The sequence below is a fragment of the Lissotriton vulgaris genome, chromosome 2_1 (assembly GCF_964263255.1).
Source record: "Lissotriton vulgaris chromosome 2_1, aLisVul1.2, whole genome shotgun sequence".
Classification (NCBI taxonomy): Eukaryota; Metazoa; Chordata; class Amphibia; order Caudata; family Salamandridae; genus Lissotriton; species Lissotriton vulgaris.
This window is the reverse complement of record NC_141687.1, coordinates 216,888,764-216,915,850: the sequence shown is the minus strand read 5'-3', so window position 1 is coordinate 216,915,850 and position 27,087 is coordinate 216,888,764. Positions and strand designations below refer to the sequence as shown.

Sequence of the window (27,087 nt, the reverse complement as noted above, 5' to 3'; positions counted from 1 at the left end):
CGTTCTTCTTAAGTCTTGCTCAGTCTGGTCTTTCACATGCCACATTGAGAGTCTTTTTGGCGGCCATCTCACGCTACCGTCATGACGGCTCTACATCTCTCTGTTCTTCCAGAATCATCAGACAGTTCTTTAAAGGACTTTTCAGGAAGTTCCCTCCGTTAAGGCGTCCTCCTCCAGCTTGGCACCTCAACGTAGTGTTATCACAACTTATGAAACCTCCATTTGAGCCTATTCATCGTTCAAACCTCAAGTTTCTAACCTGGAAAGTGGCTTTGCTTTTAGCTTTAACTTCGTCTCGTCGTGTAAGTGACTTACACGCTTTCACCATCAAACCTCCATATTTGCAGTTTAAACCTGATGGAGTGTCACTTCGTACCAATCCTTCTTTTCTTCCTAAAGTACCTACTGACTTCCATTTGAACGAGCCAGTTTTCTTAAAGACTTTTTTCCCGGATCCTAAATCTCCTGCGGAACAGCGACTACATTCCTTAGACATCAAACGGTGTCTGAAATTCTACATTTCTAGGACAGCCCCTTTCCGTAAATCCAATCAGCTATTTATAGCATATGGACTACTGCGCAAAGGACACTCAGTGACTAAACAGACAATAACACGATGGCTCTCTTCAGCCATATCGTTTTGCCATCAGCAGGCTGGCAGGCCTTTACCTACTCCAGTGAGAGCACATTCTACGAGAGCGATGGCGTCGTCCATCGCATTGTTTGCCGGAGTGCCTCTACACCAGATTTGTCGTGCAGCGACATGGTCCAGCAGGCACACATTTACCAGACATTATTGTTTGGAAGCTGTCAACGAAGCGGATACCGCAGTGGGGCAAGCAGTGCTTCGTCATCTTTTCAAATAAGGTGAGCCTCTTTCCCTCCTCCATTCTGGAGATTGCTTTGCTTTTATGCTATATATTGTTCTTCAATTGTTTGGAAATATTGCAATCTCAGCTCTAGGAGGTTACTGCTATCTATTCTATTCAAGCATGTGAATCTATGAAAGACACCCCTAATACTGGAGAAGAACAATTGTTACTTACCTGTAAACAGGTGGTTCTCCAGTATTGGTGTCTTTCATAGATTCACATGCGACCCACCCATCCTCCCCTCAGAGGCTCTTTTCTCCTCATGCGCTATTGTTACTAGTGCTACGAAAATCTGAGGGCTTGAGCTTCTGAGGAGAAGGTTCTAGAGGGTGCTTGAGCCTGATTGGCTGCAGTTTGGACTAACATAATGACACTGATATGTTGCAAATGAGTTTTTTCTCTCTAATGCATTCCTATGTAGTAACCTTTGTAAAGGTTTTTCAGTACATATTTTATCAGTTTTACTACTTATATGATACTTATATATCTAGATATATATATATTTATTAGCATTATTGCTATTTTATTTACCGTGGGACTCCCACTTCGACGACGGGGAATATTCAAGCATGTGAATCTATGAAAGACACCAATACTGGAGAACCACCTGTTTACAGGTAAGTAACAATTGTTCTTCCTGCGTGACTAAGGGTTTTAATCTGTCACCACACCTTGAAGTGTTACAGTGCCCTTAATAAGAAAATTGTGACTGTTGAGCTAATGGGGTCGTGAATACGGTATTATATTGCCGTGGGTATCACCAGTGTGAGGGAACCAAAACCAATATCAAATTATAATAACTGGAAAAAAGGGATGTCTCCTACTAAGCCCAAGTACAGCAGATAGGCGGTAATTCTGTCAGGAGTTTGCAAGTTACGGTCCACAATGGGCTAACTATTAGGCCACCCACCCGGTTTAAAATGCGCACTCTCGGACTTTGCGTGTGACTTACACCCTTCCCGCACCCCTCCGTTACCTACCCCTCCCTTCCAAGGTTCCTCCTGCCAATTCCCGTGGTACACCCCACTCACCGGCCCTGCCGTAACTCTCCAGAGTTACGGCCGCTCTCCAGCATCCTCCAGAGGATTCCACCACTCCTCACACCAAGGCTCGTCCGCTTCTTCGTCCGCAGTGTCTCCTCTCCGTGGTTCCGGCGCTCTGGCCGCTTCAGAGATTCTTCTTTTCCGTTTCTCTTCCTGGCGTTTTCTCGTGGCTTTCGGCCCCAAATGGCTGAACACCTCCCTACTCGGGGACCTTTGTTTTCATTTGTCTCGCCCAATCACTTCTGGGGTTAAGTCCAACCCCTTCCGGGTCTTGGCTGTCGGCTCTCTGCAGAGACACGGAAAGACGGCATGGATGGGTATTTCCTGGACCGGGATTCCTCCTGTCGTCCCCAGTCCCGCGAACATCAGGCTGACCATGGGGAACCTCCGCCCATGGGGAAACACCGGTGAGTCCCCCCTCACATCCCCTTTCAGTCCTTCTAGCTTTGGTCAGATCTTGAGGGAATCTAGATAAATAGTCCACATTTCCTTGGACACTTCCATTTCTGTGTTTGGTTCGAAACCGGTAAGGTTGCAGGGAAAGAAACCACCTGAGTACTCTCTCATTATGACTCTTGTTCCTGGCTAGCCATTCCAGAGGAGCATGATCTGTATATAGAGTGAAGTCCCTGCCTTCGAGATAGTATCTTAAAGAGTCTATAGCCCACTTGATGGCCAAGGCTTCCTTCTCTATAGTGGCATAATTTCTTTCTCTTGGAAACAGTTTGCAACTAATGTATAATATGGGTTTTTCTCCCTGAGGGGTTTCCTGTGATAACACTGCTTCTAACCCCTGATCCAATGCATCTGTTTGTAAGATAAAGGGGAGGGAATAGTCTGGACTGATTAACAGTGAATCCGAAGTTAGAGCGTTTTTCAGGGACTCAAAGGATCGTACTACCTCTATAGGAGGATGTTTGAGGATCTCTTCAGTCTTACAATTTTTCTGGAGCAAGTTTGTTAAAGGGGTTGCCATCTGTGAAAACTGAGGGATAAATCTACGGTAATACCCGAATAACCCCAGGAAGGCTCGTAGGTCTTTTTTTGACCGGGGCCAGGGAATTTGAGATATTGCAGTTAGTTTGGAGGTTTGTGGCCTAATCACTCCTTCTCCTAATGATTAGCCCAAATACCGGACGGTCTGTGCTGCTAGATAACTTTTAGCCAGGTTTATTCTCAATCGATATTGTCCTAGGGTCTGTATCACATTGGAAAGATGACATAGGTGTTGTTCCCATGTCTCACTATAGATGATTGTCGTCTATATACCCACCAGCATATTTCTCATGAGGCCTTAGGATTACATTCATGGCTCTATGGAAAGTTGCTGGTGCTCCATGCAATCCAAAGGGTAACACTTTAAACTGATACAGCCCATCAGGTGTAGAGAATGCTGTTTTTTTCTCTGTCTTCTTTTCGAAGAGCTATTTGCCAATACCCTTTGCATAGATCAAGGGTACTTATGTATTTAGCTCGTCCTATTCTTTCCACCATTTCGTCTACCCTAGGAAGGGGATACGTATCGAACTCTGAGATCATATTGACTTCTCTGAAGTCGATACAAAAATGTACCGACCCGTCTGGTTTAGGTACTAGTACTATTGGGGAATTTCACTCACTCATAGAGGGTTTGATTATGTCCATTTGCAGCATTTTCTGGATCTCTTCCCGTATGGTTTGTCTGCGTGCTTCTGGAATGCGATAGGGTCTTAGACGCACTCGCTTCCCTGGGTACGTTTTTAGCACATGTTCAATAAAGGATGTTCTACCAGGAGAGGTGTAAAAAGTATCTTGTAACGGTTGTAAGACCTGTGATGGATTCTCTCGTAGAGTGTCAGGTAAGTCGGGATCTATGCATTGGTCAAATGGAGTCGACATGATCTGAGCCATGTTCACAGAGGTCGGAACAGGACCCTCCCATTTTTTTACTAGGTTCACATGGTATACCTGTGAGATATGTCTGACCGGATCTAATTCGATGCAGTATGTCACCGGGGTAACCTGTTCAATCACAGTATAGGGTCCCTGCCATTGTCTTAACAGCTTGTTGTCGGAGGACGCCATCATAAGCAGAACAAACTCTCCTACTTGGAAGGTTCTCTCCTTGGTTCCTTTATCGTACTGTTCCTTTTGGGCCACCTGTGCCTCCTCTAGGTTATTTCTGACAATAGCCCTTATCTGTCCCAAATGTGTGCGTAGGTTGGATACATACTCCGTAATGGGTTTGGAGTCATGGGGCTCTGTTTCCCACTTTTCTTGGGCCATCTCTAACAATGTACGTGGTTTATGACCGTACAATAATTCAAAGGGTGAATACCCGGTACTTTTCTGTTCTTTACATCGAATAGCAAATAGGGCTAGGGGTAACATGTCTTCCCATTTTCTGGATTCTAAAGCTAGGAGTTTCTTTAACGTGGTCTTCATGGTGGCATTATACCTTTCGACTAATCTATCCGTCTGGGGATGATAAGCCGCCGTCCGGATTTGTTTGATTCCTAACTGAGTACACACCTGTTTCATTAATCGGGACACAAAAGGTGTCCCTTGATCAGTTAGAATCACTTTTGGAAAACCTACTCTTGAAAAAAACTGAGATCATAGCCTTAGCAATAGTTGATGCATCTGGTCTACGTAGGGGTATGGCTTCCGGAAAACGCGTGGCGTAATCCACCATGACAAGAACGGATCTACACCCGCCACGGGAAGGGAGCAAAGGTCCTATTCTGTCCATATCTATTCTATGAAAAGGTACACCTATGATAGGGAGTGGGTGTAGTGGGGCTCTAGGTGGGTGGTACCTACTGTTCGTTTGACACACGGAGCACTCTCAACAGTATCTTTTCACTTGTTGGTAAATCCCAGGCCAATAGAAGAGTTCTAGGATTTGTTTCTCTGTTTTATCGGCCTCAAAATGAACCCTGAGTAAATGGCTATGAGCTAAATACAACACCTTCTCTCTAAAAGGACCACAGATTAACAACTGGGCTTTTTGTGTGAGGTTTCCTTTCCTGTATAACAAGCCGTTCTTCTTAAAGAAATGAGGACCTACATGTTGAGGATCCTCCTCCTCTAGTGCTTGATTCCATGCTTCTTGTAACGCTGGATCTTCTTTTTGGGCCGCATGGAAACTTCTGTCTGTTTTCCAGGGATTTTCATCTTGGAACATTGGTAGCACCAAAGGGTTCTTATGTTTCTCCGCTCTCCTTTGTCGTCTACTTTTCCTTGCTTTGGCCACTGGCCATTCTTTTCCTTCCTCTTGTGCAAACGGGGCAGTGGACCACCATACTTCCTCTTGTATAGGTTTGTCATGTAATAGCTGTGACAACTTTGGGTAGTCATTCCCAAGAATAGCCTGTTCGGGTAACTGGGGTATCAAACTGACTGTCAGGGTCGTTCCTGCATCTCTGGGGTGTTGAATTTTGACTTGAGCAGTAGGATATGGCTTGGTGTCTCCATGCACACATCGTACAGCGACAGCTCGGTCAATGGGACCAATATTAGAACCCAGATCTTGGGGTCTGACTACGCTATGTAGGCATCCTGTGTCTGCTAGTGCGGTTACTTGTTGACCGTTCACAGAAACCGTGCAATGATAGGGTGGTTGTTTTCTTTCTGAAGGGGAACAATAATAATTACGGGCCAACCCAATCTCCATCGGTTCTTCTTTTCTCTTTCTCTGGGTAAAAACGTGCAATGTGTCCCAAACCTCCGCATTGGAAACACTGTGGTCCCATCGGTGCTCTAAGGAGTGGAGTTCCTGGTACAATGGTCCTGGTTTTTTCACCACATGTGGTGGGCGGGGAGGACGAGGAGGCACTGGCCCTCCTGTTTTTCCAGAAAAGTCGTCCCGCCCTCTCTGTAGGTCTTGGGCTCGACTATAGGCACTGGCGATTTCTACCGCTGTCTCAAGGGTGAGGTTAGCCTGTTAGCGTACCCATTTCTGGATAGGGGGATGTAAAGAAGTTAAATATTGTTCCAAATAAATCTTAGCCATTATTCCATCTTTATCGGTTGTGGCTGGCTTCAACCAGCGATCCGCCATGTCCTTCACTCTGAAGTACAAAGCCCCGGGGTGTCTCTTGTGGTCCTTCTTTCATTTGTCGTAGTTTCTGCCGGTATGAGTCATCATCAACCCCCAGTCGTTCCATAATAGACCTTTTTTTCTCTGCATAGGTAACCCCCCCTTGAACTGTCGCAGCTTGATTGGCAGCCTGTAAGTCACCAAATAACAGAGGCCCTAAATATTGTCCCCATTTATCAGCAGGCCAGGATGCTGCAGTCACCATTCTCTCAAAATTGTTAAAGAAAAAATCTGGATCTTCTCCACTCACATATCTCTGTAACACCACTGATGGCAGGGTGGTGAGACCTCTCTGCTGTCCTATTGCCTCTGTCAGTTTATCCATTGCTGCTCCATGGTTTTGGTTTTGTCCTGAGAGAACTTGTTGAAGTTTACCACGGTCTTCTTCCACCTCAGTCAGGAAGCGCTCCATTACTTTCCCCAGATGTTCTTGGTTTTCTGCCATTTTTGCAACTGCAGCCTCCATTGTGCCTTTCAATCCCACTTCTGACACCACTTATGGGAGCGCAGGTCTGATATACAAGTGAGGAGGCTGTATGTACATGCGAACAGGTTGTGGTTTATTTTCAAAAGAGCTACTTTCAGAGGAAACAAATGTTTGTGCGTCACAATATTCTTCTGATGTCACTTCTTCTTTTCCTTCGGGGGTGGAGGCCGTTGTTTCTAGCTCCTCGTCTTCAGAGTCAAAGGGGTTTCCCCGGAGGCTCATAAAAGAGGGAAAAGAAGGGCCGTCAGAACACAAGTTTCCTGCGTGACTAAGGGTTTTAATCCGTCACCACACCTTGAAGTGTTACAGTGCTCTTAATAAGAAAATTGTGACTGTTGAGCTAATGGGGTCGTGAATACGGTATTATATTGCCGTGGTGAAGCAGGGTTTCCGTTCTCCCACAGAACTGTGCACAGAGATCTAGAACCTGGGTGAGTCAGGGTGACCCAAAACTCACCTTTGTTTCAGAAATCCCCTTACCAAGCTAGCTACAGTGTCTCATCGGTAGTAATTACTTCCCAATGACTTAGACAATCCAGAACATGAACTTAGGGTACCTCAGGTATCGTGGAACACATGAACACTCTTTCGTTATATAATCATTACAAACCGAAACTGGGAGGCAAAGAACACACGTGCAAGTTTGAAATGTTTATTTTTCAATGCAAAGTTCTCAAACGCAGTATCTTGTATAATACCAACATACATATTATAAAAATCAGAGTTAGCAGCATAGTCACTAATCCATAATAAGCAAAAGGTGATAGCATGTTATGATGCAAAAATCTATAGAATTCTGTATCACCTATATTTTGCGCACCCTATTCAGTATATTATTTTATATCTAAGAAGGTCTCGTTTGGGTTCTAGCTGGGCGGGCCCATACCTCTAATTCTCAGTAGGAGTAGATCACATCAACAGCTACCAGCTCTCTGCATGCGAAGCATCAAGTGTGTCGATTCATTCCCTGTAACTCTATCTTAAACCTGCATAGAGCCCAATGTTGGCAGCAACATTATTTGTGTTATGTCTAACGTGGTACGAGGATCAGGCCTTCAGCAACCTTGTGTTAGGTTATTCTTAGAGTGTGCAGTTCTCGGTGTGCAGACAGTTGTACCAAGTGTACCAAGCACGACTGATACTAGAGCAATAACATATTATTCTCAAATAAATCACATCTTTCGTCTAGGTTGAAAGCTACAATAACAATTAGGTGTCGTGTGCAAACTCAAGCTGAAAGAAAATATTGCGTTTAAACATTTAATAAGCTCATGCTAACTTAACACAATATATAGAAACGTAGTAACCATATGACAGTGGGTATCACCAGTGTGAGGGAACCAAAACCAACATCAATTTATAATAACTGGAAAAAGGGGATGTCTCCTACTAAGCCCAAGTACAGCAAATAGGCGGTAATTCAGTCAGGAGTTTGCGAGTTACGGTCAACAATGGGCTAACTATCAGGCCGCCCACCCAGGCGGTGTAAAATGCGCACTCTCGGACTTTGCGTGTGACTTACACCCTTCCCGCACCCCTCCGTTACCTACCCCTCCCTTCCAAGGTTCCTCCCGCCAATTCCCGTGGTACACCCCACTCACCTGCCCTGCCGTAACTCTCCAGAGTTACGGCCGCTCTGGAGGATTCCACCACTCCTCACACCAAGGCTTGTTCGCTTCTTTGTCCGCAGTGTCTCCTCTCCGTGGTGCCGTCGCTCTGGCCGCTTCAGAGATTCTTCTTTTCCGCTTCTCCTCCTGTGGTTTTCTCGTGGCTTTCGGCCCCAAATGGCTGAACACCTCCCTCCTCGGGGACCTTCGTTTTAATTTGTCCCGCCCAATCACTACTGGGGTTAAGTCCAACCCCTTCCGGCAAGAATAGAACAGTATTTCATAGGTCATTCTGGCGCCTGTGAAGGCCACCAAGAGTGGGTCAGTGTTACAGTCCTGCTGAATGGTTGATGGTCTAGGGGTTAGCCAATCTAGTACCTCTGAAAAGGCAATATGGTTACCCTGAATTATCCCATTTATCGCACAGTTACTGGCCAAATGATTTCAGTTGTGGAGTGGAACTCCGCTTTGAGTGCTCGGGCAAAGTGGAGTGTGAGGAGGACTTTCTCCAACAAATCTGTTTCTTCACTTGGCCCATTTGCTGCCTACACATCTATGGGTGTTTGACAAAGGTGAGGTGCAGTGGGTGGTTGAGTAAGCTGCAATCTTATAGATGTTGTGCCCCAATCTCTGCCGGTGCTGTGTGCTTTGGACGAGCAGAGAGAGATGTTAGCCTTTATGTCACCATTTGTAGCTCTAATGGACGTTTCCTTGACCAACCGACTGGTGTGTCTTCAGACGAGGGTCATGTTTGCACATTTGCTAACCACTCTACTGTCTTACTCTGCACTCTTTATGGATTTGCCCCGTGGTGTGCTCCACTGTATTCTCTTGAACCATTTTGCTAGCACTAGCAGTGACCTCGCACCACCACCCGCCACATTCTAGGATGTAGGGATCTTGTCTGAGTGTTTCCCTGTTTCCTGTGAGTGCCTGTCTTCATGCCTGCTCTGTGAATGTGATTTATTCCTGTCCAGTCGGTCTGTGACCCTGCAGCCTGCTTACTTGTTCAATGATAGCCTTTGTGCCTTGTGTATGTTTTTTTGTTGGAGTAGTTCTGTGCTTGTTGCATATGCACATGCCTATTGTATGTCAGAAGCGTATGTATCAGTGGCATAGTGTGCTACTGGCCATTGTCTGTGTGATACGCTTCAGTGTGGAACATGGGATTGTAGTGAAAGGCCTTGCCTGCATCATTCCAGAATGAAATTCTGTGAGGGAGAGGGTGCTGAATTAACACGTGGAGTGCATCCTGTTGCCAGGATTACCTTGCTCTAGTTAAAGAGTGTCTATACCCACCCAAAAGCGATGCATCCTTTGTGTTTCTGAAGATTACTATTGGTTAGGCCTGGGCTATAAATTCCGTTCTGCTCGCGGAATTTCACGTTCTGCGGAGACTTCGGAATAGCCCAAAATTCTGCAGCTTCGCAGAATTTTTTACTTGTTTGTGCTTTCAAAATGCTTGTTCGCCAGATATTTCTCCCCGAGCACACACACAGCATTCGCAAACAGGAAAAAAGCATCGCGAACGGACGGAACAAGCAATTCCGCGTATTTGTGGAACTTTTGCTTGCTAGCAGAGATTTTTTACCACTTCGCAGTTATTTGTGTAGCGCGGCTACGCTAATTCAGCCCACCCCTACTATTGATGTTGTTCCTCATATCTGAAAATAAAGGCAATAGTGCCTTGATGTAGCTAACTCTTACTCTGCTTAGAGCTCTATATTGTGTCATGTATTCTGTGCAAGAACTGCATAGTCTGGAGTATTTGATGTTTGGCAACCAAAATCTTCAGTTTTTGAGTATCTTTGTAGATGGAGATTTGTGGATGCAGTACTTCAGTTTTATTTTTTGACAAGTGATTTCCTTCCCCATCTGAAGCAAGAAGGCTTTAATAGCAAATCACTCTTTGATCTCCGATGCAAGCAATTCTTTTAGGGGCGGGGTGCAGTGTATAGATGGAGCTTAACAGTCATGCGATCCAGGTTTGGATTCATCAGTTATACATAGGTGCATCGGTTATAATCAAGAAAAGTAGCAACTGAGAATGGAGAGATGGTCTGTTCCACTGAGTAATTATTTTATACATTTAGTTTCTACTCTTAGCCTATATAGACTTAATATAGGTAAAATTACAAAATACATAGTTGTACAAGTCAATCGATCATCTAAAATATTATCGTATGACATCTTTCATCATCTCAATTTATATTCATCTGCGAATTTACAGTACTATCTCACCAAACCCTTATTTATCAGATCAGTCTAGGAACTGGTGTAAGCAGTTAATTGCATGCAGCAATTTCTTTTTTATCAATTTTGGGAATCATTTGCCAACTAACTGCAAATGCTTCAGCTTGAGCAGCTTGTGTTGCATTGTTCCTCTTTGTGTCACTTAAATTTACAGCATCTGATCTGCATTACTTTTTCATCTCTTATTTGAGGGACAGTCCAGTCAAAGGAGCTGTGTGTGCTACCATTAATATGGTGCCCATCTTGAACGACCTAGCTTGCATTTAGAGTATAGCGTGCACAGAAGGATTCATTGGATTCCATCATTAAATCATTGTATCAAGCTGTCATTAGAGTGTCTCTTCCACTAAGTGCCATACATAATTCCTTTTTTTGTGGGAAGATGGGCATTTGCTTCAAGGAACTCTTGTTCAACTGATGCATGCATGTCAACCTCACCTGCCCTACTCAAATAGTGTGAATAATCCCAGGAAATGTTAAAGTACCTAGTCAGGAGACCGGTTTGTACCCTGTAACTGACCGTTTGTTTCAGCTAATCCATTTCAGGGAAAGAACATTAAGCACTTGAAAATAGAGCCCTTCTGAAACTACATCTGTTCTTGATCCATTGAGATATTCAGATGAGAAGCAGAGTTTCTTGATTGGGTTTCTCGATTGGGTCACAATGATGCATTGAAGGACACAAGCCTTCAATGCATTATTGAATCAATCCAGTGAATCATGGACCAAGTGGTAAAGGATCTCTCTCCCTAGTCGTGGGCAAGGAAACAAAGTCTCCAAGACTTGCACCAGTGAGTCTAGTCCGAATCCTCTACAGTTGAGCCCAATGCCCATTGTGTGGAGGTGACATTTGAAAGGTGGAATGTGTCAGTAAGTGAACAGTTAGTCTCACAGCACAATTAAATAGTGTTAAAGGCAGGCCTTCCAAAGTGTGTAGGCACTCAATCAGTCATCCATAGTACTGCCTCTGGGCTGGTAAATGAAAAAAATGGAGGTGCAAGCGGCTCCAAACTTGGCTCTCGGGCAACTGAACTGTAGAAGACATATTGGTAGGTAGCCCTGCCACTTAAGTTGTACAAAATGGGTATGTGTCCCTTTATCCTTTCCTGCAGATCCAGATCTTGGATGACCAGGAGTTTGTGCAGCCTCCCTTGGCTCAACCACAGGTCTGCATCGATATGGATGACTCAACTTGCTCCTTCCTCTTTTTTCTTGATGGAACAGTTTGACATTTGACAGTTCAACTGTTCTTCACATTTGGAGGCAGTGCCAGAGAATCTGGTGTCCAGGTAGACACGACCAGAGCTAATGTGGCCTCGGTGGCTTTCTGTGTCCATGTTTTTGTCAGACACGTGCTGCCAAACAGGTTCTTGGCCAATATTACACTCTCAAGTCTTTCCTTGTACCACCCCATGACCCTACATCACTTTTTCTCGAATGCTACACTAAAAATTAGAATTGCTTTGATGTAAGATTAAAATCAAATTGATAGGTTCTAGCTTGGTTTGTAGTCCCATTCGAATTACTGATGCCTGCCTAATGACCCCAGGCCCATCAGCCAAATAACACGCGCCAATTTTCTTCTTGTTTCTAAGAAGAGAACTAGCAGTGTTGGCAGATGTTTAAAGTTTTGAGGGTGCTGCTTATGACGTATCCATGAGTGTTTGGTATTGGTGGGCAAAGCTCTGGATGTTGGGTATATTTCTAAAGCGTACTATCACCAGCAAAAGTATCCTGCGCTTAGCAGGTGTGTGTGCTAAGCCCTGCCTATGGGTGTTTAGTTAATTGAAAAGCCAGGATTTCAGCTTCTTACGGAGTTCAAAAAGATAGGAGGCAGCTCTGGGGTGGAGTCGGAGGTCATTCCATACTTTAGCAGCGATGTAAGAGATCACTGGTCCTTCTGAAGTAGTTCTGTGCATGTGTGAAATATGTGCGAGGAGTACTGCAAAGGTGTCTTGATGGTTGGCAGAAGGAGATGCAACTGTTAAGGTAAGTGGGGCCTGAGTTGTGTAGTGCCTTGAATGTGTGTAAGAGGAGTTTGAATTGAGCGTGTTTGTGTATCGGGAGCCAGTGTAGTTCCCTGTGGTGTGGGGTTATGGGAGTTCTGTGCAGGAGGTTGGAGATGAGTCTAGCTGCCAAGTTCTGGATGATTTTTAATCCTCTGAGTTCCTTGGTGATCCTGGCGTAGAGGGTTTTACCCATAGTACAACTTGCTGGAAAGTGAGTGGACAGTTTTTGTAGTGTTGCTTGGGAGCCATTTGAAGATTTTCCTCAGCATCTTTGGGGTGCAGAAGTAGGATACAGTGATGGCGTTGACTTCTACAGTCCTGTCCTGTTTGTTGTTGATGATTATTCTGAGGTTCCTGGCATGGGTCCAAGTTTGGTCAGCCACTAGTTGGAGCACCATAATGAGGTGTTCTTGCGAACATCACTACTTCTGTCTTGTCAGTGTTGAGCTTGAGACAGTTAGATTTCAGCCTGTTAGCGAATTCGGTCCGGCAGGTGTTGATCTTCTTACTTTATTTGGGGGTCTTGACCAAGAGGGAGAGTATGAGTTCTGTGTCGTCGGCGTAGGAGAGGATGTTGATGGGTGTTGCGGATGACATTGACCAAGAGGATCATGTATGTGTTGAAGTGGGCATGGGCTGAGCAATGCACATCCAGACACTCTACAGAAGAGTTTGCAGGCTTCCGAGAATAATTGTACCAGGCTGACAGCTTGTGTTCGATCTGTTAAGAAGAAGCCAATCCTGTGCAGAGTGGATCCTTCTATGCAAATCGTGTGCAGGCACATAATGAGGATTGTGTGAAACTGTCAAATGCTGTAGCAAGGTCTAGGAGTATGAGGGCTACTGTGAATAGTTTGTCACGGATCATGTGGATGTAGTCTGTGGCAGTGATAAGTGCAGTTTCTGTACTGTTGGGCCAGAATCCGGACTGTATGGTGTGGAGGAGCTGAAAGTTGCTGAGGTGGTCGGTGAGCATCGGTTGGTTAGTTTCTCTAAGACCTTTGCCAGGTATAGTATGAGTGAGAGGGCTCTGTAGGTGGAAGGTGTGGCTGGGTCAGCGGATGGTTTCTTGAGCATCGGCATGACAGTGGCATGTTTCCAGGTGTCTGGAAATGTGGCTGAGTTGATGAAGGCATTTAGGATGGGTGTTAATGCTTCACTGGATCGTTAGTAGTCCTTTGGGGAAGGCTTTGTGGGTTCACAGGGTCAGATGGAGACTGAGTGATGGGTGGTAAACCCCTATTGAAGTTGTTTTGTGATCCACCACTTTGTGGCAGGGAGACCACATGTTTAGAATAGGAACTAGCTAACAGCATAAGAGTAAACGAGCTACCATAAAGGTAAACTTATATTGTAAGGAAATGAGGTAGAAGCTGTACGATTCATTCTGTCTACACTTGATAATTTATGTAATTATTTTCATATAATCTACCGGGATATAATCCTTGAGCATGTTCTAACCATTTACACAAAGTTAAAGAACATTGAAAAACCTTGGTTTGAGCTATAAAGTGGTTTATATTTCGAGTTAACAAAACATAAGAGTAGAGTAAGACTATAAGAAATTATTGTTTTGCAGTTCTATCTTTAAAATATTAGCAGTTGGAAAAAGCAGGAGGTCATGCAAGGTCTTTGTCTCAAAAGGTAACAAAGACGGAAATTGCATAAAAGCTAGAAGACCTGGTCCTCATTGTGCCACAGCAAACGCTGCCTACCGAGAAGTGGTTCTCTGCCTATGAAAAAATCTCAGTTCTGCTGAAAAGTACAGGCATGCCCCATTTCCTATACATGAAGGGTACATGTTTGGAGCATGTGAGAGCCTGCAGCCTGGAAAGGAGCTTTTGGGTAGACAACCAGTGCATAGTCCTAAGAAGACTGGCTCTCTGAGTATACAGATGCAAATGTTTTCTAAAAAACCATAAGTCATTTATGAGTATTTTTGGTCAGAAGATGATCGCAAGTTCAGGTCCGAGCATGTTTTAATGGGAACACTGGTGGTGCACATTCTCATAGGCAGTGTCCTCAAATGGCAATCCGCTTCTACCAAAAATGTTTTTAAATGCTTATGATTTTTTAAACAAATTTTTTATTAATACATTGAGGAAGCAATATAGTAGACTTCAAGCAGATATTATTGTTACTTGATGAAACAATTCTGCTCATAGGAGGCATAACCTTTTACAGTTATTTACCTTAAAATACTCATGTTTATTGAAAGAACCTAGGGGTCCGTCTACTACAGGCTAAGAACCACTGATCTGGGGTAATGCGTAGAGATTTTGGCATTATGTTTCACTGCAAAGCAGAGGTTTGCAATCTGACTTCTTTGGAATCCCACGAGATCACAACTGGAAGCCGGGGGCCAAATCTATGCAATTTTTAAGTTTGAAAGTTAAAGCAATACTAAAAAATGCAGGCACTAGTGTAGATTAAACAAATAAAGAGATTATAAAATGTTTTGTTTCATTCAGAAACCAAAGAAATACAAAAAATCGCAAATGTTATTTTAACAGTAAAGTTGGAGCTTTTCAAAATTGAGTTTTGCCTGATAGATTAAGCAATAGGCTAGACTCTTGCATATCACGCATACTTTTGTGCTGCTACTGCGCAAGCGCTTTTATTGGTAAACCAGTGTTTTAATTAAGGCCACCGGTCCTCCATACTAGATTCTGTATACTCGGTATACCTTGGTGTGTGTACACCGCCCAGGTCACACACACTTGGTCCTGACGAAAACCTGGCAATTCCTTATACAGGTTGAAACATGTAGACCATTTTTTTGCACTATTTCTTCACCTTTTACAGATAGTAATGGTCAATTAAACCGATACAAGTATCTTAGCAACTTTTTAACATTGTCCAGTAGCTCCAGAATAAAATATATCTGGACAATTGTTAATTCACTTTTTCACCTACACTCACAAAAAAACAACCTGCTCCACTGTAGTCAGGTGTCGCAGCACACCCGGATGGCATTCGGCTGTTAGGGTGGGACCCCGATGATGAAGCATGTCACCAACTAGGTTGGTGAGTGAGGGGTCTTCTTAAAAAGGATAATTTCCTTTTTTGTGCAGTTTCTCTCCCCACATTCTCAGACCTCGACCGGTCTTGTGGTGGTACTCCTATTTTTTGTTTATTTAATCATTAAGGGGACATTCCCCTCCACATAGTGGAAATCCCTTTCTCGCTCCTGTTGTTTTACATAGAGTGGTACATCTTCATACTCGTTCATGGGACTGCATTCATTCTCTTTTTGTATCTTAGCCTAATTGAGAACCAGCCCTCTTTCTATTACTAATTCTTCTTTTAGACGTAGGCACTTGAAGAGTATTCTTGATGGTCAAAAAAAGATTTTTGGTGTTCTGCTACAGAGTAAATATTCTCATGGTCCAGGCACAGTGATGTTGATGCTCGAATCAAGGAGTGTATTAATTCAGTGCAGATATTTTTATTCCTCTAGACCTAGGCGTGTATTTGGGTTTAGGGTGACGATTGAGGAGACCTTCCATGGCAGACAATTGCACGTCATTCTGATGAACAAAGGCATATAAATGTTTATTAGGAATATTTATTTATGGGAAATAACTATTTGTTGCTCATTTTACTTCAATATTCACATGATTAAATCACAATTTAACTTTGTTCCTCTTTTTCTTTCAGGTGACTGAGCTGAATGAGCCACTTTCCAATGAAGAAAGAAACCTGCTGTCTGTTGCATACAAGAATGTGGTTGGGGCAAGACGCTCTTCCTGGCGGGTAATTAGTAGCATAGAACAGAAGACCTCTGCGGATGGAAATGAAAAGAAGATTGAAATGGTGCGAGCTTATCGTGAGAAAATTGAAAAGGAGTTGGAAGCAGTGTGCCAAGATGTTTTGAATTTGCTGGACAACTTCCTGATAAAGAACTGCAGTGAGACACAGTATGAAAGTAAGGTTTTCTACCTGAAGATGAAAGGAGACTACTACCGCTATCTAGCTGAAGTGGCAACTGGTGAAAAGAGAGCCACAGTGGTGGAGTCATCAGAGAAGGCTTATAGTGAAGCCCATGAGATCAGCAAAGAGCACATGCAACCAACCCATCCTATTAGATTGGGATTGGCCCTTAACTACTCAGTGTTTTACTATGAGATCCAGAATGCTCCTGAGCAGGCATGTCACCTGGCTAAGACTGCATTTGATGATGCTATTGCTGAGTTGGACACACTCAATGAGGACTCTTATAAGGACTCAACACTCATCATGCAACTACTTCGTGACAACCTTACACTCTGGACAAGCGACCAGCAGGACGACGATGGTGGAGAAGGCAACAATTAAATCTTTGAGGACTGATAGCCGCACGCTGATGCTACTACCGCAGTCTTTATTTTTTTCCCACAAGTGGGGTTTCAGGGTAGGGGAGGGGAGAGAAAGGGTAACCTTTCCAGGGTGAACCCCACCTCCTGTCTTGATTGCCTCGTCGACATTTTGCCAAAATACCACTAGTGGAAGTCAGACTGGCTGTGCTGGTATGGAAGGGCAGCCTCACACTGGCATAAGGACTGCAGTTTATAAATACAGATGGAGCTGTTTTTTTTATTTATTGCTAGATAAAAGATTTGCAAGATGAATAATATCGAAGGGAGATGGCCCTTATTTAAAAATAGTTTTGTGGTTCCAGTAAGTTTATGCTTGTGCATTTTGCTTTTTGTTTCATTCATTAAGTGCCATGCGGTATGTTTTTTAAAAAAATGTTATTAGTGCCTCCTAGCTGACAGTATTAACTATTTGTTTGCACCCGTGTTACATCAAACACTGAGGGAATATTTGTCTTGGTGGTAATCCTGAAGTCTGGTCGCATAGCACAAACTGACATAGCGACAATTTCCCCCCAAAATCCATTCCATTTTCCTTTATAGAAATTCAGGGTGTTTCAAATGGACATAATTGAGGCCTACTTTGCTTTTTTTCTCTTTTGTGTAGCTATGTACATTTACATCACTCTTCACGTAAAACAATTAAGACCACTGGAAAGGATCAAGGTTAATTCGGGGGGTGGCAGTGAGGGGGGGGTGGGGGGGGGAGGGGTTAATGGATAAGGAGCCTTCAGATCTGTATGCCCTGTTAACTAGTTAGGCTCTTGCCTTAAAGCTGTTTCATCTCCTATTTTGGGGCTCTGACTTTCCACTGTTCACATTTTTCACTTCAGTGGTCACAGAAGTTTTCTGGTAAATCTAAATAGATATATTTCAAGTATGGAAACCTGAGGCGTTCTATCATGGTGGTGTTGTAGGACGTGAACATGCATATAGGTCAAATGTCCATAAAAGCAGAGTTTTCGTTTTACTCGAAACATTTCAATACTTGATTATTTCGCAAACCAAACACATTGTCCTTTGGCAATCGGCAGGTTATCCGACTAAATTGCAGTTCCTGTGCCCTTCGAATGCTGAGGATTAAGAACAGCATTTTTTGTGAATAATTACTGTAGTCGAAAATAAAATTATGGTCCTGGGAAATGCATTATACGATCCGCGTTCCAAATTCATTTCAGAGATTGAGTGAGCAACCAATGTCAGCAGTTTGTAGGTGTTTTGCAGATACTCCAATATGTTGTGTGATTTGGTAGCATTTTTGTTTCGATGAAGAAGAGGTTTTCTTCATTGTCTTGGTGGTTGACTGCTGGTCTGGCTGTCAAGTATATGAAAAATAGACTTTCTTTACAGTGATACTGGTTTAACCGCAGCTAGTTAAAATGCAGTATTAAACGGTGGAATGTGATGGAATAATTTTTAAGATCAGAGAAAATACAACGAATTGGAGGGAAAGGATTACTGAGGCCCTTTTGCAGAGGCCCACACTTTGATTAGCGAGTGGCAAGAAGTAAACGTCATTATAGAAGTGAAATATACTGGCTCCAGCTTACATTCATAACAGAAAACTGCCCAGATATCACTGTTACGGTACGTGAAAGGGGAACCTGTAGTTGCTGAACTAAGGCTCTGACCTTCCATAAGTTATCGGTCGCTAATGGAGTAGGACCAGGGACACTACAGTATTTAAATTGAACTTATGAGTACATACATTTTTCATTGGCAGAAAAAGTATTTCCTCTTTTTTTGTGGCATCTCATTGTCAATACTGCACAAAGTATACACTTGCATGTGCCATCTGTTTAGTCCTTTTCTAGAGCCATCCTTCTGGCGAGTTCTGCATAATTTGTTGAGAACTCTCTTATCTCGAGAATGCATCTCGTGTAGTATATTTTCCAAACAGCCCATGAATGTTTCATAAATTATCGAATTTGTACCACAGTTTTTCTTCATAACAGACATTGACACAGTGGGTTATCCATATCATAAAATGATATGGGTCGGGTGGCTCAGTGGACTAATGTCTCCACTGCAGGGGCCTGTGTTCGATCGCATGGTCACAGGTTCAAATCCCGGTGAATCCACCCAGCCTTTCATCCATCTGAGGTTGACAAAATGAGTACCATTGAGTTGGGTAACAAGAAACATCTGTTATTTAGCGCCAAGATACCTACAGGTGAACGTGCGCTTTACAAATACTTATATTATCCTTTTTATTTCTTGTATTCATATCTCACTTGATATAGTTCATGAGTGCATTAATTCAAACCCCTAATGTATTTCGACAGTGCCCTTCAACATGGGCTAAAACGGATCCACGAGCAGGAGTCTGAGGGAGTGTATCGGTGTCCCAGGGATGCGAGGAGCTAATGCAGTAGAGGAATCTTGTTCGCATATATGTGCTGAACTAAGGGGTTGTGCCTTAATCTCTGTCCTCCTATAAGTTTTATATGAGACTATTGGAGAGGGAGCATGGACACTACTTTAAGATATGGAAAAATGACCAGAACTGTCAACTTTGAAACTGGGGGTACCAAGTTTGAGTCCCAGCCTTGGCTCAACATCTTGTGATTCTGGGCAAATCACAATCTCACAGTGCCTAAAAAATAATAATGATAATAATCTGACCTTGTGTAGTGTAATCGGGTGTTCATATAAAGTGCTCCGTTGGTCTTGGGCTGAGTATGCGCTACATAAAACTGCAAACATTTCCAAAAATGCAAACTCTGCAGATGGGTCATGAGTATGTATATTCGTTGTCAGAAAAGGTGTTTGCTCTGTCTTGTGATAAATTTCGCTGCCAGTGGTAAACTCTTTCAACAATTTGGTGTGCCATGTATAAACCCCACCTCCTAGAACGGATGTACGGCATTACAACGCGGGCTTTTACACCGTGTGCCGTTACAATGCTGTTTTTACAACGCAAGTTGTTACGACTTGCGCTGTAAGGGCTGGATAGTGGAAAAGTTTAATTTTCTATTCCAACTCCAGCCCACGTTACAGTAGGGAAGGTGTTGGAATAGAAAATTAACTATTCCCTATCCAATAGCGCCCTCCAGCGCAAGTCGTCGTAACGCTTGTTAAGGATGTTTCCCCCTAGAACCATCCTTCTGGCTGTTCTAAAAAAAAAAAAAAAAAAAATGTTTTACCCATTCTGACTTGTCACAATGGGTTTTGACCTTTAATTGGTTGCAAATTGAGTGTGCTAACTGTTGGCTGCTTGGAGTGTGATTTATTTGATTTGGTCAGCTTTTCAGGGCTACACAAAATGTGCATTGGAGAAAACCTAGGTGAAAAAAATCCTGCTTAATGTTTAGTTCTACAGACCTACTCTTGAGTGTCTTGTGCTCTAACTCTAGGGTCCTAGTGTACCGCTGGTCCCTCACCCATCTTAATGTTACCAAATAGTTTTGAGTGCTTCTCAAACCTCTCCAAGTGAGTACATGGGTGCGTTTCCAGACTAACGTGACAAAATAAGAAAGAAGTAATAAAGTTTAGATTATTGTGGGGTATTGGAATGTCGTAAGGAATAATGTATAGTTTGATGCACTTGGGAATTACTTGACGTTCTCAGGAGGAGGTTACAGATAACCTCCGAGAACAACAGTAGGTTTTGGGGAGGTATCACAACGCAGTTATTCACATGTCTAAAACAAATGAAAGATCAAAAAATAGTTTGTTACAATTCAAGTGGATACATACCAGAACATGTGTGCATATATTGTATCTGGTCATACGTAAATACATATATTCATATAACCTACATATATAAACTTGTTTATATGTTTAGTTTTGCACAGTTTGACAAAAACCAAATAGATTTTCCAGAGCGAGCCATTTATTATTTGTGTAAGCCACTGTGAAGGTTCTTTGAATGTTCACTATGAAAGATGTGCCTCCTTTGAAGCCTTTTACAAAAAATGTAACTGACCGGAATGGAGTACCCTAGGAATTAAGTGGATTTTGGGAGGTGGGGTAGAATGCAATAACATTAAAACACAGCTGTTTGCAGGGAGATGGGAGAAGTGTTGTAATGAAACGACAGGATACTCCCATAAGGTAAAATGAAGTGTTTATTTGTGAACACAACCGGAGCGTGGATCACCTCACTAGCTAGTTGTCAACTGATTCCATTTAGAATCTCCAACCTCAATCAAACACACACTTTATCACAATTTATATCTGTTCTTTAAAGGCATAACACATCGTCTCTCCTCCTAATACATTTACTTAAACCTACGATATACATATGACTAAACAACGAAGAAGGATCCTAGAAAGAAATGTACATTCACTACAACACATAGGCGGGAATTCTCAGTTCTTCATATAATTTTGTAAATAGGCTGAATCTCTCTGAAACCTCTGTGCTCTAGGCCAGCTTTCCACGTCCCTAACATATTGTTCTGCCCCACACCTACACCTGTTGCACTCCTTGCAGGGTGGAAATCATCACCAAAACTGGTGTAATGAAACATCTGGTTACTTCCATAAAGCAAAACAGTGTTTTTGTAATCCCAACCTGAGCATGGATCTTCCTCACCAGTCAACTGACCAAATTCCGGCCCAGTTTTAAAGAATAAATATATTGATTCATATGGTGACCATAGGCACCCTTAATAGATTTAAATGACAAATTCTTAATACGAGTATGGTTCCAAGGCCTGCATCTTAAAAGTGGGCCTCCAGGACTTAAAGTTTAATATATTTTAGTTATTATGGTGCAGGCATCCAAGTCTCGAATTTCTTCTTGGTGACGTTTTTTTTTATTGAGTTTTTTGGGTGGCAAATACACAAGTACTGGAGAGTACAGATTTATCAGTATTCACCTACATCCCATAGGTAATCTTGTGACGTCCTTCCCATTATCTAAGGACTGAGGTCTTTGCGATGCTCCAAGAGGCGCAGGCAGTGGTGTTTCATGGTCCTGTTTGTTTTGATTAACAAGACTGGAGAAAGATGATGGTATACTGTGCAGAATGAGGCCAGGGCTGTTGTAAATTGCTAGTTTTAATCACTGGAAAAAAGCCCCTTGCAACAACTGGTTAGTGATACATAACTAACCTTAACAAGGATTCAGTTTAATCATGTGTACAATGCTAGAAACCCACCAGACAGAAAAAATGAAGAGAAATCGGAGTGACCCTCGATCACAATTTGAATGATTCCACCGGCCATGAAGTATATTTTCTTCCTGCATAGCTTGTGTTCTCTTTATCAGTAGCATATTGTCAGTTTAACCATTTTGTCTTGTCTACCCATTTTAATTTAAAAAGAATTTACTGGAATTACACAGCAATTTGTTTTGTATGTTCATGTCCGCTTGAGCTCTGGCTGCTGTTGGAAACCTAAAGAAAAGATGGCACGAAGATTACACACAGTTGGGAAATGGATACAATTGATTTTAAACAGCTTGAATGAAGTTTGTTCTCGTTTAATTTTCAGAATTGCACTTGCCTATGATAACTGTCTCTCCAGGAAAACGATTACTGCTGCATTACTCTTGATACAATATTGTGCATGCTAGTGTTGTATTTCTAAACGGTAGCTTGACATTTATTAACTCATGCTGTAAGTGTTATGTATTCCTATGACTTAAAAAAAAAACATAGGCCAACAATTTCTAAAGCTTTTTTAAAATGTTATTTATTTTCTTCCCTGTTGGAGAGTTAAAGCTTGCTCTACTAGCCAGTAATCGTACCAATTGATCTGTTATGGATGTTGCTGTAGTGACATGCTATATTACTGTGTAGACACTTTCTTTGAAATACTTCAACAAAAAAAAACAACAAAAAAAATGCAAAAACACCAGTGTTAGTTTGATTTTAATGTCTGGTGTTCGTCATGGTGAAAATCTAATACAGTGTAGAAAAAAACTATGAATGTTTTTGAATGAGCTGATGTTTGTGCTTTTTTTGTCATGCTACTGCAGTGAACTATTTAAGGTCTGATCAGTGATTCTCATTTTCCCCATTATTATATTTCCCCAAATTATTTCTGTTGGCGATTTATTTTTGACACGGACCATTCTTAGCAGTTTTTCCTCAGTGATGGAATAACATGAATGTGAGTAATTATGTAGCCGTCGCACATTGAGCAAATAAACTTACAGATCTGATGCCTTTTGTTGTATGTATTTTATTTATTTTGACCAGGTACAATTGACTGTGGTGAGTTCCTGACTCCAGTTTTACCGTCCAATGTTGTAAATTTCTTTTAAGGTCATTTGAGAATCTTTCATTTGTACACGGACAATGCTCTGTCTTTTCTCTCAGAGACTACATCATAGAAACCCAAACCGATGTACCACAGTGTTTTTTTTTTAATACACTTGTCCAAGTGAAGCACCCAAAACAGTGTCTTTTGGTCAAAAAGAACGGCGTCACTTCACTTGTTCCATTACGTAGTGGAAAATCACAGCATAAGTTATTTACAAGTTACAGCATCATTCTCTTGCTCAAAACTGTTCCTTTACTATTAACCAGGATAGGCTTCCTCTAGAAGGCTATCGCTTTGTGGTGTTTGTTGGCCACATTATAATGTCCTAGTATGTCCACCTAAGTCGATATTACTCTTCACCCTTTAGAGCAGACGGTAGAAGACATAAGTACCCATTCTTTGTCCCTCTTTTTTGTGCTCCCATCTGGTATATTTTTCTCTGTCAACACTTCAATGGTTTATACTCTTTTACCCAGAAACTGCAGTGACCTTGCTACTTTCCTGATGGACAAAAGGTAGGAAACAGGAGCACACAGATTAATATCTCTTTCTCATTTCTCCTTTATTGGCTCTTCTGTTCATTTCTCCTCTCCTACGGATTTTTAGGTCTGGTGTTAGCCAAGACCTATTTTAATTTTGCTAAAATATTTACCACATACCTAAATATAGGGGCTTTCAGCAACTTCTCGTCATCCATTGGTCTGGGGTGTCATTCACATTTTGCTTCCGTCCACTACAGAATATAGCAGAGGGTCAGCCTACTTAAGCCACTGGTTAACCTCACTTTGAGTAGCTGCTTCTTGTTCTCTTGCAAGGAGCACATCTGCACACAATCTATATTTCAAACTCACAATCACGTTCGGACAGGAAAAACGCTTACTCTGGAAAAGTCCAGGGCTGTGCCAAGAAATGGAAGAAAGTATGGGAGCCTTGGCGGAAATACCGAGTCACAAGGGGTGGGGTTGGGCATGGGGTATAAGTGTAATCAGTCCATTATATCGCTTTTTTTGTCTCCGATTGTATGATGAAATGTTGATCTCCTTCATGCCATATGAACACTGCTGTATATTGAATGAGATCATGAGCAAAGTTAATAAAAAGATTTTAAAAAGAAAAAAAAACCTTCAGTCCAGAATCCCAACTGCTACCTGTTCAGTCTCCTAAAAGTCTGGCCTAGCCTACACTTCCATGTGTCTCCAGGTAGTAGCTTAAATGCAAAAGAAGGAACATTCCTCCCTTTCAGCATAAACCCTCATGGAAGGTCTTAAGAGTCATTCCTCTCAGAGCTCCCCTTGCTCTGGTGTGGAATCTAAATATATTTCTTACCAGACCTATGGGTCCCTCCTTTCAATTCTTGGCTGTTTCAGCATTTCTTTTGGAAAGTGTTCTTCTTTGCAGCCATAATGCCTTGTAGACATATTAGTGAGTTACAAGCCCTCACCTTATATGAGCCTTTCATTCAGGTACAAAAAGATAGGGAGGCACTCGGCACTAACCCTAAGTTTCTACCAAAGGTGACCTCTCCTTTCCGTGGCAACCAGGCCATAGAGCTCCTCTTTCCACACCTTATAAGTGAAAATGTGCTCTCATGTATTACATCTTCTGAGCACTACTTCTAGACGCAGATTCCCCACCTTTGGTATTGTCCCCTGGTGTCAGACTAGATCTCGAAACATCTCAGCTGGACATCTGCACCTCGATAGGTAGCGCTTTGCTGCGTTGTATCTCTGCCATTACCCTCCTAAAATTTGTTGCAGAGCCGATATAGGCGTCACCACTCGTGCAGCTCATCCTGGTGATGGATGACGACACCAATGAGGCGGAAATGAAGCTTAAAAACTGCCTCAAAGCTACGTTCCAATGGATGAGCATGAACCATCTGAAATGCAACTCAGGGAAAACCGAGATCTTGCCATATGGAAAAGAGAATTTGTTCAGCCCCACGTTATGGTGGCCGGAGGACCCCACCGTCCCCCCAAACACTGTCCTGTCAGTCGGAAATCTAGGGATCAGATTTGATTTTTCTCTGGCTTTTAAACAACAAGCAGTGGCCGTAGCAGGAACATGTTTCGGCATCATTAAGGGGCTAAGAAAATTCTTTGACCTAATACCACTCCCAGCGCGAAAAATGGTTGCAGTGGCACTTATAATGTCACGCCTTGACTACTGCAACAGTTTATATGCAGGGACAAATAGGACGGTCGGCCATAAGCTGCAAATGGTGCAAAACGCACCAGCAAGACTGGTGCTGAGATGGAATAGGAAGACGTCCGCCACAGCAGCAATGGACACTTTACATTGGCTGCCGATTCACAAACAGGTTCTTTTTAAAGTCCTCCTAATCACTTTTAGGGCCTTTCATGGAAAAGGACCTAGTTACATTCAGAGTATGTTTAAACACTATATTCCCTCGCGAAATATTAGATCTCTAAAGGTGAATCTCCTTACCATCCCCAACTTTAGACTTAAAACTAGAGGAGGGAAGGCCCTGGCAGACTTGGGCTCTAAAGCCTGGAACACACTCCCACCGTCCCTCCGCCAAATTACGTCAGAAACAATCTTTAGAAAGAACCTCAAAACATGGATATACAGTTTATCCGATGCCTTATGCAAAAACCTAATCTGAACATATAGATCTTATTTTTTACCATCAGTGAGGCATGTCACCTCTGCCTAGCCTTTCTGAGCGCCAAGATGCTCCCTGGAGTGACTGCCCTGCTATATAAGAGCATTTTACATTACATTACATGCTGGTGTCAGTTCCTTTTTTCGGGACTCTTCGAGATACTTGACCTCAATATTTCACCACATTTTCTACAGTGTGCTAGGTATGTCACCCCCTAAAATGATAGGTTTTAGGCCATTTAGGGACTGTCCCAAACAAATGTCTGACTGATCCATTTCAGATGTGCCTGGGGTATCTGGGGTCCAGTCACAATTCCAACACTTGTAGTCATTGCATGTCAACCCGAAGGCCATCCGGGACCACAAGGCGAAACTTTACATTGCTAAACATAAGAAGACTCCTCTACGAAACTGATCTAAGTCACTCTCCAAGTCTAATGTTCTTCCTGTTCCCTTGCGATGAGTCACTGAAACCGTTCACTAGGTCGGTCTTTGTCGTGATCCAGATCGTGTGGTAAGTCTAAAAAGAATCATAAGAAATCAAAACAGGACTCTGGCTTGCAGGAGGCCAGTTGTCTCCATAACCCCCCCCCCCCTTAAAACAGGCCTTCTAGGGCTGGAACTTGACACTGTGGTGAATGGTGGCACTTGGCTGAGGCTCAGAAGAGGACTGTATGGCCAATTCTTTAGTTTCCCAGTTCCAATAGAATGAGCCATTAGAATTATTCAGCGAAAGGTATGCTGAGCCTGTTATGCTGATTTCTGTCGAGACTGAATGCCCCGCTGCTGCGTGAACTCATCGTTGATCTTGCGAGGGTTACTGCATGCCCTGGAAGATGGCAGACGCAACTTGGCAGACACGCTGGTTAATGAGCACCCTTTTTACTGGCTCAAGATGTCCCAGAGGCCCTGAAACGGCCATGAGGAATGCTACCAGGTCTGCTGCATGTTTCTCTTTTCTATAATATGCTATGGATGAGTATCTCTTGGTACAAAAGGATGCACATAGAAAGTACATTAAAAATAGCTTAATAGAAAAGTAAAGAAAAAATAGAATCAACTGGAATGTACGTTGTTGTTCAATCGCAAAGTACCTGCGCGTTAAAATTTGCGCGCACAGCATAAATTCACATAATCACACATTGTGGTGCCAAGAACAAGGGGAGGGAAGGGGGAGAAGTGAGGGTGCGAGTGATGGGAGGTAGTGCAAGGTAAGGTAGTACAATACAGTATAGGTCAAATGCACTAATTCAAAACCTATTTGGAAACTGGCTGCAACTAGAGCCAGAAACACAGGCACATAAATGACAATGTTGTTCAGACAGTGCCCATGCTCCTAAAGAATAGCAGTGTTATTCCAAGCTCAGGTTAGAAGCGGGGGGTGGGGGTGGGAGGGAATCAGGTTGTTAACGTTTTGACCCCACGATAGGGTAGGGATAGGTGGGCCCTTACAGGAGGATCTGCCTCAGGACAAGGGATAGGGGTGTGCAAACTCTCTGAAATGTACAAAAAATAAATCCAAAATGAAAAGGGGCCCGT

General features: G+C 42.8%; 1 protein-coding gene across 1 annotated transcript in view; it reads left to right on the top strand.

Annotated features, from left to right (window-relative positions):
• The window catches only part of YWHAG (tyrosine 3-monooxygenase/tryptophan 5-monooxygenase activation protein gamma), a 182,321-nt gene extending 159,499 nt beyond the window's left edge, over positions 1–22,822 (top strand). Inside the window, exon 2 of the mRNA XM_086954784.1 lies at positions 16,013–22,822. Within this exon, the coding sequence (XP_086810910.1) occupies positions 16,013–16,669 (657 nt within the window). The 3' untranslated portion in view covers positions 16,670–22,822. The remainder of the gene's footprint in view (positions 1–16,012) is intronic.
• Positions 22,823–27,087: the final 4,265 nt, after the last annotated feature.